Here is an 18,012-nt window from a genome sequence, read left to right on the forward strand (position 1 = left end):
AGATGTTTCAGTTCTAGGATATTTCAGTTGACATTTTTTTGTGCACGGCCTGTGTTACATTAGACAGAAACTGTAGTGGTTAAGACAGTCATATCTGTGGCATGCTGTGGCCTGTCAATCTTCTATTTTTTCCTCAATGGTTTGGCTGTATGTGTGTGTGTGTGTGTGTATGTGTATGTGTGCGCACACGTCTGTCTGTCTGTCTGTGAGCTGAGTACCAGACTGACGTGTGTGTGTGTGTGTGTGCGTGTGTGTGTGTGTGTGTGTGTGTGCGCGTGTGCATGCGTGCGTGTGTGTGTGTGCGCCTGTCTGTCTGTCTGGCTGGCTGTCAGCTGAGTACCAGACTGACCTATGTGTGTGTGTATTTTGTTTGTGTGGTGGTGGTGTCTTACTTGGGCTTAGATGTGTGTTTTATAACTCTCCCCTCTTTTGTCCAGGTCACTGCCCTGCTACTTAGCTGCTGTGAAGGAGAGCAGCCGTGCTGTGACCGGGGAGCAGTGAGACCAGACACACCAGCCAGAGGAAGGACAGGAGTGCCCTGCGCCCCTGCTCTCTCCTCCTCCCGTTCATGGATGTCAGGCTGGCAGCCCTGGTGCAGCTTGGGACACTCCTGGTCCTCCTGACTGCGGCGTTGGAGGTTCCCGCCGCCGCCGCCGGGGAGGTTTACACCAACACCTGGGCCGTCCACGTCGCCGGGGGGCCGGAGGAGGCCGACCGCATCGCTAGGAAACACGGCTTCGTCAACTACGGCAATGTAAGGAGGGAGGGAGGGAAGGAAGCTGGGCAGGAGGGAGGGAGGGAAGGAAGCTGGGCAGGAGGGAGGGAGGGAGAGAGTCTCTGTCTGTCTGTCTGTCTGTCTGTCTGTATGTCTGTATGTGCCTCTGCCTGGCAATGTACTGTAAGGGGAAGGAGGGAGGGAAGGAATAATAATAATATTAATTCATTGTTTTTATACAGCGCTTTTCCGGGGCTCAAAGACGCTGACAATATGGGAAAAACTGAAAACACAGAAACAACAAGCAACAGATAACATGAGCACTTAGAACACAGAGTTAAGGAACGGGAACAATTAACGCAGCAGTGTCCAGGGGGGGAGGGGGGTGAAGGAAGGAAGGAGTGAGGGAGGGAAGGAAGCAGGGCATGAGGGAGGGAGGAAGGGAGTCTCTGTCTGTCTGTCTGTCTGTGCAACTGATAGCTGACAGCTAAAGCATGCCCTCGTCCTATGATTTCTACCTAACTGGGTCATACGGGTCTCTCTCAGAATACACTGTCAGGCCGTGGGTCTCCAGAGAAAGGGGTTGGCTGGTGTTTAAACTGTTGTGTTAAATTTAGAGTAAGGGGAAGACACGGACAGGGCTATTTGGGGTCTACCCCCCAAGGTAGACAGACAGGCAGGTTAAGCCTGGTACACACATATAAGATTTTCTAAATCTTTACAGATTTTTTTATCTGAGAGAGACCCCACACATGAAGATAAAAAAATCATGGATTGAACAGTTTTGATCGTATTGTGTGTGGTGTGCTCCGATATTCCCAATTCAGCACACCACATACAAAGATCTGTCCTACGACAGTCTAGAGCAGGGGTGGGCAATTATTTTTTTCCCAGGGGGCCAAATGAGCAACTGAAAATATTTGTGAGAATAAATGGGCTTCAAAATAAAAGCAATGCGGTTTTAGTCCACCCATAAGATAATTAGAAAATTCTTAAAAATATTATTTATTTATTTTTATTTATTTTTTATTATCATGTGATCTTTCGCGGGCCGGCCAGAATCAGAATCGTTGTACGGCCCGCGGGCCCAGGTCTGGTCTAGAGTCTCGTCCCCCAAGACCGAAATCTCGCGCGATCAGGGTAGTAGTACCCTGACTGACCTGTACGAGGCAGCCAGGGCAAATAAAGTTCCGAAGAACGAAACGAAGAAGACGCGTCAGTCAACCCGCTTCTTGATTGGCTATATTCCATTCCACGTCCCAATCGGACTCGCGAGTTGTCAGTTCCGCCCACACACACAAGAGGACTTCAACATTTACGATCAGAACTCTCTCTCTGGCTTCTTCTTGTTTATGAGAGTCGGTTGTTGTTGTTTGTTGTTTCTCAAGAATACAACATGACACCGTCATGTAATAGAGAAGGAAGTTAAGAGGGAAGTTCATCTCTCTCTATCTCGCTGCTGCTTTCTTTGATGTTCCATTCATGTAGAATTGGAAGCCTCTGTATGTATGTAGAGAGGGAGGGAGAGAGAGAGAGATGAAGTGTGGTTGTGTGTGGACAAATGTGTGTGCGGACAAATACGTGTGCGGACAAATCTACTCGTTATCGAGATGCGCGTCCGCGTGCGTGTGCCTACGTCTTGGATAATGAGTCTATTTGTCTGTCCGTTTGTAGTTCTGTATCTGCAGTACAGCCCCCGTTTCTTTCTTTCTCCTGGCAGTACGAGTCGCTTCGCAGGAGACTTCACTCCATTGTTATGTGTCTGTCTATGTTGGGGAGGGAGCTTCACTACACGCACCAGCGAGCAGCAGTCTTAGCAACCCATGCGTAGGAGGCAGTGAGCCACCCAGCACCACCACCACCACCACCACCGAAATAGAGGATTTTTCAGAGCCTGCAAAATTAATTCAGGCTTACTCTCTTGCTTTCTTCGGTTGTCACTGATGCAACCCTTTTGTCTTTGACATGTCAGATGTTTGTTTTTTCTCCTCTTGTTATAGCAGGAGAACCACTGACTCTCGATGGGGGAGTAGATTGAACGTCGTTAATATTGAAATGCTTTAACTTTTTTTCCAAACCCCCATCACACTCAGTCGTCTCGACGTGACGTGATTGTTTACTTGTCAGTGTTGGTCTCGGCTCGCTTTGATTGGAGTTTATTGGATATTGATTTGGCAGACTGCTGCTGTTTGGATTGTGTGAACATATTGTGCTGCTGAGAGAGAGAGAGGGGGGCGGGGGGGGGGGGTTCCATTAGGAGAAATGGCCTCAAACAGCCTTTTATTCATAATTGGGTCCTTGGATTCGAGACACATAGTCAATTTATGCTTTATTGAATTTGCCTAAATGAATTGGCCAATACTCTGCGCTGCCTGAGACACTACATGCAGATCAGGGTAGTCTGGTGGAGGTAGCATCCGGAACGACTGCCTCATTGTAATGCATGGAATGGAATGAGGAAACACTACCAACCACTCATGCAAAGGTACATTGTACACAGACACACACACACACACACACACACACACACACACAGCTTTTCACACACAGTATGCATCCACCTGAGGATACGTTTAGGCCTAATGTACAGACCAACTCCTTTATAAAGGGACTTGTAGCAGTAACAGGTTAATCTGTTGGTAGGCAATTCTATCTTCGAAACAATGAGTGATAGCCACCACTGTTGGCGCCCAGTTCACAGCGTCACACTTCAGTTAGCCTAAACCTACTTCCAGCAGAGCATGGGACTGCATTCTATTTCTCTGTTTGTCCAGTGAGAGAGAGAGAGAGAGAGAGAGAGAGAGAGAGGAGGGGGGGGGGGGGGGGGGGGATTTGATTGGAACTTTAGAGGAGCTAAAATTGCTTATCTTTCTTAACAGTCTTTTGCTACTTTTTCAACAGTCTCTCCACACCGGTGGAAAGTGCATTCCTGCCATATTCAACTCCTGTTTCTCTTCTTGGAGCTTTGTCCTGTAATGCGACCACAGCTTACGCAACTCTCTCTCTCTCTCTCTTTCTCTCTCCTTTCTGTTCCTTTGCTCCGACATCTCACTGTCTGCCTCACCTCTTTTTCTGCGTCTGTTTTTCTTTGCCCCTGCTCCCCTGCTCACTCCTCTCTCTCTCTATCTCTCTCTTTGTCGCTCTATCTAACTCCCCCTCCCCTGTCGTGCTCCGCCACAGATGCAGAGACCATCTCAGAGCTGTCAGTCCAACAGAAAGATTAATGGGGAAACACACATCTGAGTTTTTTCTCTCGTTATTCATTTGACTTGAACAGCGAGCGAACACGGGGAGCAGCCATTTGGAGTCCTTGAAGAAGGCTGTCTGTCAGTGATGGATGTGTGAGGCTCTATGGCACTGATACTCCCTGAGCACAACGTGACGCTAAACCGTTCCCGTCCCAGAGAGGGTAGTACAGCTTGTGGCACACACAGTAGTAGCATCTTTCCCTCTCCTCTCCTCTCCTCTCCTATCCCTCCTTTCCTTTCATTTCCTCTCCTCTCCTCTCTTCTCCTCTCCTCTCCTCTCCTCTTCTTCATTCTCCTCCTCCCTTCCTATACTATCCTCTCCTCTCCTCTACTTTTCTCTCCTCTTCTCCATTCTCCTCCTCCTCCTCCTCCTCTCCTCTCCTCTTCTCTCCTCTCCTCTCCCTCCTTTCATTTCCTCTCCTCTCCTCTCCTTTCCTCTTCTCCATTCTCCTCCTCCCTTCCTATACTATCCTCTCATTTTCTCTCCTCTCCTCTTCTCCATTCTCCTCCTCCTCTCCTATCCCTCCTTTCCTTTCATTTCCTCTCCTCTCCTTTCCTTTCCTCTTCTCCATTCTCCTCCTCCCTTCCTCTCCTCTCCTCTTCTCCATTCTCCTCCTCTCCATTCTCCTCCTCCTCTCCTCTTCTCCACTCTCCTCCTCTCCTCTCCTCCATTCTCCTCCTCTCCATTCTCCTCCTCCTCTCCTCTTCTCCATTCTCCTCCTCTCCTCTCCTCTCCTCTCCTCCATTCTCCTCCTCCCTTCCTATACTACCCTCTCCTCTCCTCATAGAGCCACGTATCGCTGATCTGTCTTGTCTAGCGTAGCAACCCAGACAAATAAGAAGGGATGACACGAGTCCACCATAAGTGAGAGGGAGAGGATGAGTATGAAAGATAAGAGAAGTTATCCAGAGAGGATGGAAAGATATGGTTATCCAGAGAGAATGGAAAGGGAGCGAGGGGGAGCGAGCGCAGCTGAAAAGAAGTCGTGGTAGTAGAACAGTGACGGCAGGAGAGTGAGTGGGAGAACTTGGCGCGCGGGGGGGGGAAGAAATGGGAGAGAGAGAGAGAGAGAGAGAGAGAGAGAGAGAGAGAGAGATAATGTGAGACAGAGAGCGAGTGTGGACAGGGATCACAAAGCAATGTTTCAACGGCGGTCTGAAATGAGATTAGGTAGGCTCGGGCGAAATCCTTTGTCATTGTTTCGCGGTGACGGCACCATAACGAGCCATGTGTTAGCCTCTTAGTCTCCTGAGTCGGTGCTGGGAAGGATGGTTGATATACATAGCCTCTGATGTCTCGGCTAAGGCTAAAATGATTCACACATAGGCAATTTAAGGGCGGGGGGGGGGGGAGGGGGGTTAGATAAGGTTCTGGTGATGGTGGGGGGGGAAAAGCTTCGTCATCCCTCCCTGGGGGTTGTTTGGTTCTCTGAGGCAGACTGAGACAGCGAGGGGTGCTGTCGTATAATATAATCACGGAGTAATGACAGAGTCGTAATTTTTTAGCACTGATGTGATTACAGTCTCAACATGAAAATGATTATTTTGTCTCATCACTGTCCTAAGTGATTTAGTGTGTGGGTGTGTGTGTGTGTGTGTGTGTGTGTGTGTGTGTGTGTGTGTGTGTGTGTGTGTGTGTGTGTGTGTGCGACTGCGCGCGCTACAAACACACTACAAACTACAGATTGTAAGCTTTCAAATGATGTGTCATACATTGAAATCCGAAAGAAATGCCTCTTAGGCTTGACGACTGGTATAGGAGAGGAAGAAATGAAAGTAAAAATGCACTTTAGCCATGACAGCTGTGCCAGCTGTAGCCCATGTAAGCATTATGCTCGTGCGTGCGTGCGTGCGTGCGTGCCTGTCACCTGTGAGTGTGAGTGTGAATGTGTGTGTGTGTGTGTGTGTGTGTGTGTGTGTGTGTGTGAGTGTATGCATGTACTGTTATGAACTAGCCAGCCTACAGGTATCTCTACTCTCGGGTAAGTCTAGTATAGGGGTGCTAGGCTGTCTTAAAAGGTGTTACAGCTGGTCTGGATGCGTGTGTGTCCACATGAGAAGTCAGAGTGTGTGGACGGTGTTGGGTGTCCATGGCCCTGGAGAGAAGCAGGCCTACCCGTGTCCAGGAACCACTCACACGAGAGGCGTCAGATGTTCAGACGGTCCCCACACACAAAGTCCTAGACAAAGTCCTAGACACACAGCAGAGAATGTCTGTAATATCACAGTCCGTCTATCTCAAACACACCTACACTCACGCATGCACTACACATACACACACACACACTCTGTAGTCTGTATCTCTTCCCACACACAAAGTCCTTCTCCTAGACACGTACACAAACAGAGTGGAAGGTGTAATGTCCATCATTTAGCTGGGCAGTGCATAAGAACTCGATAATGCACCAACTCATCTCACTCTCTCTCACACTTACACACACATACACACACTCTCTCTCTCTCACACACACACACACTCTCCTACACATTTCACTACTCCTCAAGCCACAAAGACATTAGCCAGACTAGATGCTGCAAGCACTTGCAATTTGAGCAGTACTCAAATGCCATTCCTTTCACAACAAAAGCTATATTGCCTTCAGCGCATAGCGAGCGCATAGCGGAGAGGGATTTTGTCAGAGTAATATTTAATCATGGTTCCAGGGGAAGGCTGAGGCTTTCATGAGGTAGCCTGTCTTTTGTGTCCCTTAACTACATCTCTTTCTTCTTACCCTGAACTCTCTTTCTCTCTCTCTCTGGCTTTTCTTCGTTTCTATCTTTGTTTCTCTCGCTCCCTTTCCATTTCCTCCCTCTCCTTTTTCTCTCGCACTTACGAGCCTTTTTACACAATTGTTACGACTCCTCCTCTCCTCTCGCGTCCCTCCACTCTCGTCCCTCCACTCTCGTCCTACTGAAAAACACATTTGCGGGGAACTTCAAGGTTCCTCTTACATATTTTTTTCCTCCCCTGCTTTTTTGAAGGCGAAGCGGGCAGAGGACATTGTTGGACGCGTGTTCCTAACAATTGCGAAAAAAGGCAATTTTCAATCTATTCCCCTCCCCTCTCTCTCTCTCTCTCTCTCTCTCCCCCTTTCTCTACCTCCCCTCGCCTTTTGTGTGGCTCTGGGAAGGCGGGGTCCTCAGTGTGGTTGAGTTCACACTAGTAGGTTTTGGGCTCGTATCTGTTGGCTTCTTTTAGCCCCTTCCTCCTGCTCAGATCCGTACACTAAAGCCCACGCGATTAGCAGCCCTTCTGGCACAGCCCACCACACACACACACACACACACTTTGCCACTGAGTTGCCATGGAGAAAATCGGCAGTATTATTTTTTCAGCAGATTGAGTCCCGTGTGAGGGGTCTGTGTTTTTTCGCTCACAGTAAACAGCTTTCATCGTGTGAAATACAATCTACACAGTCTCTAGGCCACGTGGCACTCTGGGAAATATCCCCCTCTCCCTGGCTTTATTTCCTTTTTCCTTTTCCACCTAACATTATCTTATTCCCTCTTCTCTCCATTCCTCCTCCTTCCCCCGACTACCTATCAATTTGCACTGTAGGCTGGATGCACAAACCTCCTTCACTCTCTCATGACTTCCTCCTCCTCCATGTCTCCCCTAACCCTTCTATCTATCCCACCCATCCTCCATACCGGTATATCTTCCACACATTGCCACCTCTTCTGTTCATCTATCGCGCCTACATCATGATTACCTCCGAGGCTCCCACAAGTGTGCCTCCCCCCCCCCCCCCCCCCCACCTCTCATCTCATCTTATCCAGTTTCTGCACCGGTCCTCAGGTCTAGTCCCCTCTCTCTCTCTCTTTCTCTCTCTCTCTCTCTCTCTCTCTCTCTCTCTCTCTCTCTCTCTCTCTCTCTCTCTCTCTCTCTCTCTCTCTCTCTCTCTCTCTCTCTCTCTCTCTCTCCCCTCTCCCTCCCCTCAGTGTCTCCACGGATCTCAGTGTTTGCTGATGTGAATGAAGTGCCCTCCCTCCACCCCAAGTGCTGTCTCTCATTTAAATGCACCACTTCATTATAAGGAGCCCGCAGCCACAGACTTTTATTTGTTTCAAATGGCTCCAGTAATGGCTTGATACAGTGCCAGCCTTCCCAAAATCGTTACTCAAAATGCACTCAAAAAGACATTTCACAAATGCACCTGACCTCTAAGAACTTCGTCTTCGTCTGAGTTTTGTCGTCGTGAACTGATTGTAAAAACGGGCAGAGACTTACGGAGGAGGGTAGTCGGGAAGGAGGATAGAAGGAGGATGTGGCGGGTGGCCTGGGAGGGGGGAGGTTAGGTGACGGTGTGACATAATGAGTTAACCTATAAGGTCTAGCGAAGTGGGGGGAAGTGAGGATTAAGTTTACCGGACTGTAGTCTTGTTTCTCCGAGACATAGATCCAGTCGTGCGTGAGGGCTGTCTGCTTTCATTGAGCTCTCTTTTTTTTTCTTCTTTTTTTCTCTCCAATAGAAGCTTTTTAAAGCATGTCCACTTCAGACACTCTGCAGGTTATCGACTCACCGCTGCAAGATGGAAACTCTACCCTCTGCAGAGAGTCTGCCTCTTGGCTGTCTCCAGAAAGATGCAGATGGTGATGATGTTTTTCGCTCCAACAGTACATGCTGGTCTCAGAGGATCACGTGACCCCCCCTGTGACGCCTCCCACTCTGCCTGCCTGTTTCTGTTTCCTTTGGTAGCTTTGGCAGAGTGGCTAGGTCGTCAGCCTAACTAGTGTCACCTGGGTTTGTGGAGCTGAGGAGGTATATTGTGGGTGTACCCTCAGCTCTCTCTTCCACTGGCCTTTTCTTCCTGTAGGGTTTTGGTGAGGTCTTGGGCCTCCTATTCTTACACTACACACATACACCCCTTATACATACAACATACTTTTTTTTTCTTTTTTTACACTCATGGCTTACACTACTGATTCTTATCCATATTCCTATACAAATGTTATTTAGTTTAGTTTGATTAATTAGTATAATAAAACTGAAGTTGTCTAAATTTAAACACATTCCCTTTTTTGCCACTACCTTCGGGTTTGTGACACCCCCCACGCCTGTGTTCAAAGCTCTTTCTCTCTCTCTCGTTGATACCGCCCACCCACACGCCAGGGTTTCCGTTAGAAAAATTTGCCGTCGGACATCGTGTCCGGGAAGAATTCGATTTACCGGACAAACGTGATATATTCCGGTCATCATATTAAAATATAATATTTTTTTTTTTTTCCAAAATCATATTTTTTTTTCTTCAAATCTAATATAGCTGTTTGTCGCGGTGATTACTGTTGTGTAGCGGCCTATATATGCCATTTAATGTCTATTTCTCATCCGATACGATTAGATGCGAGCTATATAATAATATAACATGATTTGACGCATGCGCGCTATGCCATGCGTCAAATCCAGCGCTGAACGGGTCCAGCGCTGAACGGGCGCCTCACTGGGAACTGAACAGACAGCATCGATCAATGAACGGACTCCACATTACGTTAACTGAAGTTTGTTAAATTGTTTGGGATTAATGTGAGTTTTCTATTTTCTCTTTCCAGTTTTACCCTTTTTTTTATTTTTATCAATAAAACAACGTCATTTCTATAACCAGGGGGGTGTTCCATCGACGTCGCTGGAGGAAAGTCTGGGCTTGTTTTGACAAGTCTCGCGAGATCTATCAAGATATGCCTGGATCTTTTTAAGAGTCTCGCGGGACTTGGCGAAGTAGGCCTAGGTTTTCCTTTGGCGACGTTGATAGAACACCCCCCAGGTCTCTCTGGTTGGGAAGGCATTTCGTTTAGCTGCCTGTCAAATCATACTTAGGGGATAGCCCTGTAAGCTCATACGATTCTGTATGTCGTCCTGAAAACCGGCTGTTAGATCATATCGCTGAAGTTTGTCTCCATCTTAGTGTAAATGTTGTCCGTTTCGTTTGTTATCCTTGTTATTGTGCGATAAAGTTAAGGCTTTCCGCTTCGGGCCACCATTTTCAGCTGGGCACCGGACGCACACACACTCGTGCACGCGCGGCACTGCCCGAGAGAGAAGGACCCGCCCCCTTTGGTTAGCCTATAGGCTGGCTGGAGGGGGCGGGTCCTTCTCTCTCGGGCAGTGTTGTGTGTGTGTGTTTGGTGCTCAGCTGAGAATGGTGGCCCAAAGCCAATTTGAATACAAAATGTGAACTTTAGCGAATTGTATTCAAATTGTGCTTAGAGGGAATTATTTTCACCGAGTTTTCAATTTGTCGGACTTCGACAAATTTTACCGGACAAAGTCCGGGAATTACCGGTTAACGGAAACCCTGCCACACGCGCTCACTTTAACTACAGTGGGTGAATGCATCAGATCTACTGTATGGCCCAGTCCCATTTCAATTTTTTACCCCTACCCCCTCGTTTTGGACTGCCACTCGCTTTTCAGCTTGCCCCTCGGAACAGAGTTACAAGGGGTAGTGGTTAGAAAATCTTCCTCTATGAAATGGGAAAACCCTTCAAGACCCAGATACGTCATCAGTAGTGTCATAGAAAAGCATGGATGCTCCTGATTCGTTCACAACTTAAGTTTCACACTATCAATCGATCAAACAAGTCGTCAAATAAAAAAGAACAATGCTTCATTACCAGGTTCATGACAGAATAGTGGTGCTCTGTAGGCAACAACCCGTGCTCCTACCCTGCCAGTCTGCACTGATATTAGAGGAGTGGTAACAAGTGCAACAACTTTGCGGCTGAACTTAAGTTAAATTTAGCTAGCTAGAGACTAGTATTAGTATACTAGTGATTTTTTTTGTTACGCTTGTTATAAAGAAACTGTCTTTAATACATTGAAATGACATTAAACTAAGATAATACGATGGTTATCATCATTTTAAAATCTTTATTAACGAGTAAAATAATTACATTCGCGGTTTCCTTTTGTTGCGTTCGCCAATATCTTGACGATGATTTGCAAGGCATTCTGGGAGATTTCAACACTTTTTATCCCTCGGTTTGGAGTGTGCCTCTTGGTGGGCCAAGTAGCCCTACCACTTCACCGTAGGGCTAAATGGTAGGGGCCAGGGAGAAATGGGATTGGGCCTATGCGTTGCTGTAGTAGTCTAGGGACGGTCCTGGCCTGTGTGTTGCAAGATAGGATGAGAAGAGACGAGAGTAGCATAGCAATGTGCTGGCCTGGCCTAGGCAAGCGCCTCCAGTCCCAGCCCTGCTAGCGGGCAGAGCACCAAACACAGACCATCTCCTCTCCAAGCCTTACTGATCTGTCTAGGAAAACACATCCAGCATCCCTTTGAGGCTTACAGCCATCTCTGGGAGCTCATCCCTCATCCTACCCACAGAGAGGGGCTCCAAGTGGGCTATGAGGCAGCAACCCCCCCTCACACACACACACACACACACACACACCGCTCTGCTGCACCAAACAGTGTATGGCTTCAGTTCCATGAAATCCCTTTTTTTTTTTTTTTTTTACAGTACTCGCTAGAAAGGGAAGACGGATGGCTGCCAAAAGTCTAAAGTTCTGTAGAACGGCTTGTACTTTTTTGTCGCCACGCTACGTCGTCGGAGATTCTGAAGGAAATGGAACAGAGGAGTAGAAGGTCAGAGAGTGTCTGGAGCTGCACGCTGGCGATATCAGCTTACCCTCTGAAGTGTACGGAGTACAGTCTGGTCGATAGCAGATTGATACCATCAGCGTGGACAGGACAGACAGGGAATGTGAAACAGCAGTGCGGCTCATGCTGGCTGATTCTGGGGGCTGGGGTGGGGTGGGTGGGGGGGCTGGTGGGATTATTGATGGAGAGAGTAATGGAGTTTTATAGTGTGGCGAGAGGGTCTGACTTATCGTGCTCTGAACTTTCGCAAGGTCCCATCAGTTAGCCTCTCGGTTCTATTATGGCACATCATCTGCCTGGGCGGATATTATGTTCATTTAGAAAGCGATATTGACGGAACGATGAGGCAAACAGTAGCTCGTTGATGCTGTTTAATGTTTGCGAAAGTTTACGGAGGCCTACTTTCAAACTGAGTTCGACTAGTCGATGATGCAGTGCCTGAAGTGCTGTGTTTGTTTTAATTGAAAGTGAGACGCGTTTGGGAGATGAAACAATTCATTAACGTGTTTGTGTGTGTGTGTGTGTGTGTGTGTGTGTGTGTGAAAGAGAACTCATTCTGAGGATGGTGTTGCATTACGATGCTGCAGGATGATTCTCAGTCTGCATTATGCAGGCAGAGTTCCTGCCTCGTCGAGAGAGTCTGTTCATGTTCAAGGACGCACACAGACTAAGAATATCTCTCAACGCCTTTACGGTTTTATTATTTTATGAAATCATACGGAGAAAAAAAATAACAAGACTGACTGCAATGCTGCTTGAGCAGCCATCCGAAGCTTAAAGAGACAGCTCTTCAGAAGTTTATTCTCCAATCGTTGTGTGTTATGTTCCTCTGAAAGGAGTCCTGACATCAAAACAAGGCAGAATGATTGATTTGTTTAACCTTTATTTGTTTGTTTATTTATTTTTGCGGGTGTGCCCTGTGCCCACATATAAATACAATTACAAAACGAGCAAACGGTAAACATATTCGTGCCCTGTTATGCTTGCTTTTAAAGAAAAGGTCTATAATACATTAAACTAATCTAATAGGATGGTTATCATAATTTTTAAAAAATCTTTATTAACAAAGAAAATAATTACATTTGTGGTTTGCTTGTGCGTTCGCCATCATCTTTCCGGGCATTCTGGGAGATTTCTTATAACACTCGGTTTTGAGTGCATCTCTGAAAAACCTCCAGTTTGGAGGGCCATGTATCCCTACCACGTTACCCTACCCCTCTACCCCTAAGTGTGAACGCGCAAAATGGAGGTGTAGGGCTAAGTGGTAGGGGCAAGGGGTGGAATGGGATGGACCTATCGCTAAGCCACGCCCCCTTTGAAAACTCGGACAAACAAACAACGTTTACTGACAGTGACTGACTGACCGACCATGACTGAATGACATTCAATGACTTACAATAGTGGGAGTTGGCAAATTTCTGATTTCTGATTTACCACAGCAAGTAATAGACATGTTTTTTTAAAGATGACAAGAATATTTAGTCTAGAAGCTTTTCACCATCAGATATTAGCGAGTTGTTTGTCCGCGTTTTCTGCCTGTAGTGACTTTTGCTGTGATATGATTGGACAATTTAGATTTTGGTGGCGTTGATTTTGGTGGCGTGGTCTTTGGCCGAGGTCTATTGGGCCAAAGACACTCAATCCATCGACTGATATAAAAGACAACTGTAGGGGGGAAACTATCCCTAGAAAACCTTGCTGGTCGACCATGCTGAAGGTCAAGAATGGCCTGCTGAGTTGAGTGGTCACAGGAGTAGATCACCCCGGTTGTTTTAGCCTGGGCAGTTCTAGGATGGAACTATTTCGATCCCTTCATCCCTTCTGGGATGAACATCACAGAGAACAACGCTAATGTTCCACTGAGTAAATAGAGGACTGAGTGCATCCATAGATGACTATCTATGACCGCAAGACTCCCTCCTCTGTTCTTCTTCTTGAATTCACATCAAGCCTTTACTTCAAGTACCTTTAGCTTCCTTCCCCCAAAGACTCCAAAACTCCACTTTCCACCTCTCTTCCTGTGGAGATGAAACAGGTCCACTCGTGTGTCTGTTCAAGAGAGACCTTTCTTTCGCATGGGATGAGGCTGCTTTCATCATTCCTGATAAAAGGAAAGCAACATCACTTATGTTTAACTGCAATCCCCAAGTATCCTACCACAAGAGAGAACTCAAGCTTATGAGGTCACGGTGAGGAATAGTAAAGAGAATTCTTAATAGCTTTGTAACAGAAAGCTGGGGGTTCAACAATAAACTGCTATCGTTAAAAACCTGAAAAAATAAAACATGATTCAACTCCTCTGTACCATATGTGCTTACGTTTTACATCGCTTTACAACTTGGCACCGTTAATTGCTGTCTTTTTAAGTTGGCTTTGTCCCATTGGGCACGTACAGTGTATTGGCTCTCGTCGGTCAGTCCTTGCAAAGAGATGATAAAACATCTCTCTCTCTTCCTGTGACTTCCTGGTCTTGGGTCAGTGACCTTCCTTTAACAAAGGGGTCTGCTGGGAAGGCATGCAGGTTCGCCACCCTTGTTAGTCCTGGATGTTCAGAGGAAGTGCTTACTAAAAGCGGTAGCAGTATTGACTTCCTTTGTGAATTGTTGGTTTAGTGTAGCCACGGTATCACTTAAGCTGCAGTTAGGCCTATTTTCACAACGAGCCTTCTCTCGCTCATCTATTTAGACATTATAGGATGTAAAGTAAGACAAATTGAAAGCTGGGGGGGGGGGGCGATCAGCTTCATACTGTATCTTTAACACTAGAGCAGCTGTGGGTGTGAGTAAAAACAAATGATTATCTTTGCACTCGATAACATTTCAGGACCCTCCTTTCATGAATTTTCCTAGATATGTGCGTTCTACCACCCAGTATCCTTACATTTTGACATCAGGATAAGCTAGTATAAAGCTATTTAGTAGTTTTTCTGTGTTGGAGGCAGGCTAATTTACAAGGAGGCCAACTAGTGGTCGTTGTGTGTAAGTAGCAGCTTCCCATTGTAAAGACTGGTAATTTGACCCCCGAGGCAGCTCTTATAGTAGGTAAAAAAGGCACGGCTGTTCTAGTGCTAAAAGGAAATGCTTCTATCTCACAGAGAAGACCCACTACTATAATGGTCCCCAAAGCCTCTTATGTAACCAACCCTCAGATAGCTAGAAATGTCTTCACAACAAATATGATTTAAGGAAGTTTCCTGTCATAGGAAATTGTTTCACCCAAGCCTCTTGGCAAACAACAAAGTCATCGTCATACGGAAAAGAAGATAGAAAGTGACTCCTTTCATTTTATTCATGATTTTCTTATTCTTTGAAAAAGACAACAGCAATTTCCACAAATCTCTAAACAATGTCACAGAGTCCATATCAAGGAACGGTGACTCAAGCAGTGTTTGCGGGAAGTTTTTGTTTGTTTGTTTTTTGTTTTTGTAGATAAGGTTCTTTTCTTTTCAGACAAGCCTTTCTTAGAATGCTCTTATCTGAGCCGAGAAAGGCGGCAGACTGAGATATTTAGATACACTGTACGGCTGAGGCCCTGTTTCTCTCTGAGGAGGTGGAGTCATGTGATGCAGCCTAACAGAGGGCACCAGCCATTCATCATCGTTATGACGACTATCATGGGATCGTGCATGAGACTTACCTGCACAATAACCACTCTGTCCTGTTAGATTTCCTTGGCTGCCATCTTGACACACACACACACACACACACACACACACACACACACACACACACACACACACAGGCCTACATAACAGATATTAAACGAGTGGTAGTTTGGGGGTTTAATGTTCATCCCTCATTCATAATGTTCGTGCTCCGTGCAACGAGCGGAGCACTCTAATGAGTCCCCGTAAACATTATGAAATGAGTAATGTATCGCAAGAATTTTCTCATATTATGCATACAGAATTAGGAACTGTTCAAATCATACTCCATTTAACTCCACACTCCCCCCTCCCCCCCCCGCTACTTTCTGGTCTCTCTTATGTTTGTTGCGATGAGAGCCACGAGAGACCTTGTGGTAGCCTATATTTTGACACACATAAACTGTATATAATGTATATGTTACGGTACATGTGGGAATACGGTACATGTGGGAAAACTAGGGTTGGGGTTAGGTGCTACGTCGACTTGGTATATGCCGGCATGTCTAACTCTAACCCTAATCCTAACCCCAAACCTAACCCTAACCCTAACCCTACCCCTAACCCTAACCCTAACCGTAGCACCCTAGGACCTAACCCTAACACTAGTTTTCCCACATGTACCGTAACATATACACCTGTAGAATTAGTCTTTTGCACACATTTCTAGACTTGTATAGTTCTGTAAGGATTCTCCTGGCAAGGGGGTTTTATCATGACTTAGCATTCCTTTGTCCTTAAGCCACATGGTCACGGCATTGTCTCACAGGTTCATTTCAAGATGGCCTATCTTCCTGTGACCTTTAACCTGAGTGACACTGTATGTGGCCTGACCCTTTTTCACACCTTGACCATCTCGAAGTAACGTGATAGGCCTGTATAGATGGCTGCCTCGTCATAGACTTGTACTTGCGTATCATTCTTCGGCGTATGGGTAGTTGTTTTTCCTCTCCACTCCACCAGGCTCGGGGCCGAGGGGCTACCCTTTTACCACCCCGAGACCTGGTTGAGGGGCTCACCCGGGCTATATTTCTGGACACCCCTCCAGAAGCCACGTCATCGTCTCGTCATCTAATACCGACAGACCATGCGTGCGTATCATTGAGGGTATTTAACATGTGAACAAAGGACAATTCCTCTTCTTCTTTCCACACCAGAAGCTCCCTACCTTCCATCAGGAGTGCTGTAAACTATAATTTGGTCTTAAAAAGCGCTGGTCTTAAAAAGCCTTAAAGTCTAAAATCTAGCAATCCATTTTATGAGGCCTAAAAAGGTCTCTGATTTCAGTTATTCGGTCTAAAAATGAGGTGCTAGGTCTTAAAAATGAGATCCTGCAAGGAAATCAGTCCGACCGCATCTATTTACGCGGAAATGAATCAAGCTGGAACCCAAAAAATGCTAATTCTCTTCCTTTTTTGTCTGTATGGCAGTGAAATCCCATTTCATCACCTCGAGGATGACAAAAAGCTGTCATATGATGTCGCGAATAGGGCAGAAATTATATTCAAAGAGGTCTTAAAAAGGTCTTAAAAAGACTTGTTGAAACTTGTAGGAACCCTAGTGTAATGTACCTTTTTGGATGAATAAATAGTCTTAACTCAGAAGTTTTTACTCGTGATCTATTTCAACCAAATTCTTTTAAAGTCAAGACACTTCAACCTCTTTAGAGACCCGTCTGTGGCTGATCACACAGAGCATGGGGAGAAAAGAATGGTTGTAAATGTCATGGCCTTTGGAGCCATGGGACAGCGCTCCTTAAATAGCACCGTAACAAAGGATACCTGACGATGCTGAATGTCATTCCAGATAAGCTGCTCGCCTTCATAGTTGGATGACGGTGGTGAGGCTTAACGGGCTGGAAGCTGGCATGGGCGTTTCTTTTGTGTGTGTGTGTGTGTGTGTGTGTGTGTAAATGTGTGTCAGGTTCAGGTCCAGGAGACACCTGAGTTCATGTTGCCATGACAACCACCTGTCTGGAAAGTGTGTGTGCGTTTGCGTGTGTGTAATGTGTAGTGTGTGTGTATGTGTGTGTGTGTGTGTGTGTGTGTGTGTGTGCGCCATGCTTGTGTACCAGGCCATGTGTCTAGTCTACCGTGTCAGCCTGTGTGTGTGTGTGTGTGTGGGGGCTCAGCTGGCATGTGTCAGGTAGCATGGCTGATTTAGCCTTTTTTGCATTTCTACCCATCAGCCCCCTGGGCAGAGGGCCAGCTCTCGTCCAGCTCCAGGTTCATATCAGGTCATTCTAGACGCAAGCCGAGCCGTGAAATAAAACAAGCCCATTTCTCCCTGTCACATAGAGACAGAGCCTACAAGCCCTGTGCTGCCCTTACTGTATGGTACGTCAAGATGTCAAGACCAGGGCTCTGATGCCTCTTCTAACTCTCTGGCTCCTGGGTTGCTGCTCTGCACCACTTCAAAGAGGCCCGTTTCAAAGGAACCGAGGATCCGTTCCCCTCTCTTAGACCCGGGACACGGGAGCCACAGCCCTGGCTCTGTAGAGACCTCTCGCCCCTCTCTCTCCTCTCTCTCCTCTCTCTCTCTTCCTCTCTTCCTCCCCTCTCCCTCTCTGGGGGCCAAAGCAGAGGCAGCCATCGGGTCTTTGAGGTTCTTCGTTTCATCTCGGAAAAAACTGAGCTTGATTTCTGAAGCCTGTCTGGATGTTGGGCTGCTCATCCTGGGGGGTCTGGATTAGTCCTGCTGTGACGCGTGTGTGTGTGTCCCTGTCTTTGTCTGTCTGTCTGTCTGTGTGTCTGTCTGGGTGTGTAACCTGGGGTGATGTCCTGTACCATCCTAATGTCCACCCT

General features: G+C 46.7%; 1 protein-coding gene across 1 annotated transcript in view; it reads left to right on the top strand.

Moving 5' to 3' along the window:
- Window positions 1–568: 568 nt before the first annotated feature.
- The window catches only part of furinb (furin (paired basic amino acid cleaving enzyme) b), a gene marked incomplete at its 5' end in the record, with an annotated part of 84,531 nt that continues 67,087 nt past the window's right edge, over window positions 569–18,012 (top strand). The window contains one exon of the mRNA XM_080539056.1: window positions 569–754. Within this exon, the coding sequence (XP_080395182.1) occupies window positions 569–754 (186 nt within the window). The remainder of the gene's footprint in view (window positions 755–18,012) is intronic.

The sequence above is a fragment of the Nansenia antarctica genome (assembly GCF_963989245.1).
Source record: "Nansenia antarctica genome assembly, chromosome: 9".
NCBI lineage: Eukaryota > Metazoa > Chordata > Actinopteri > Argentiniformes > Microstomatidae > Nansenia > Nansenia antarctica.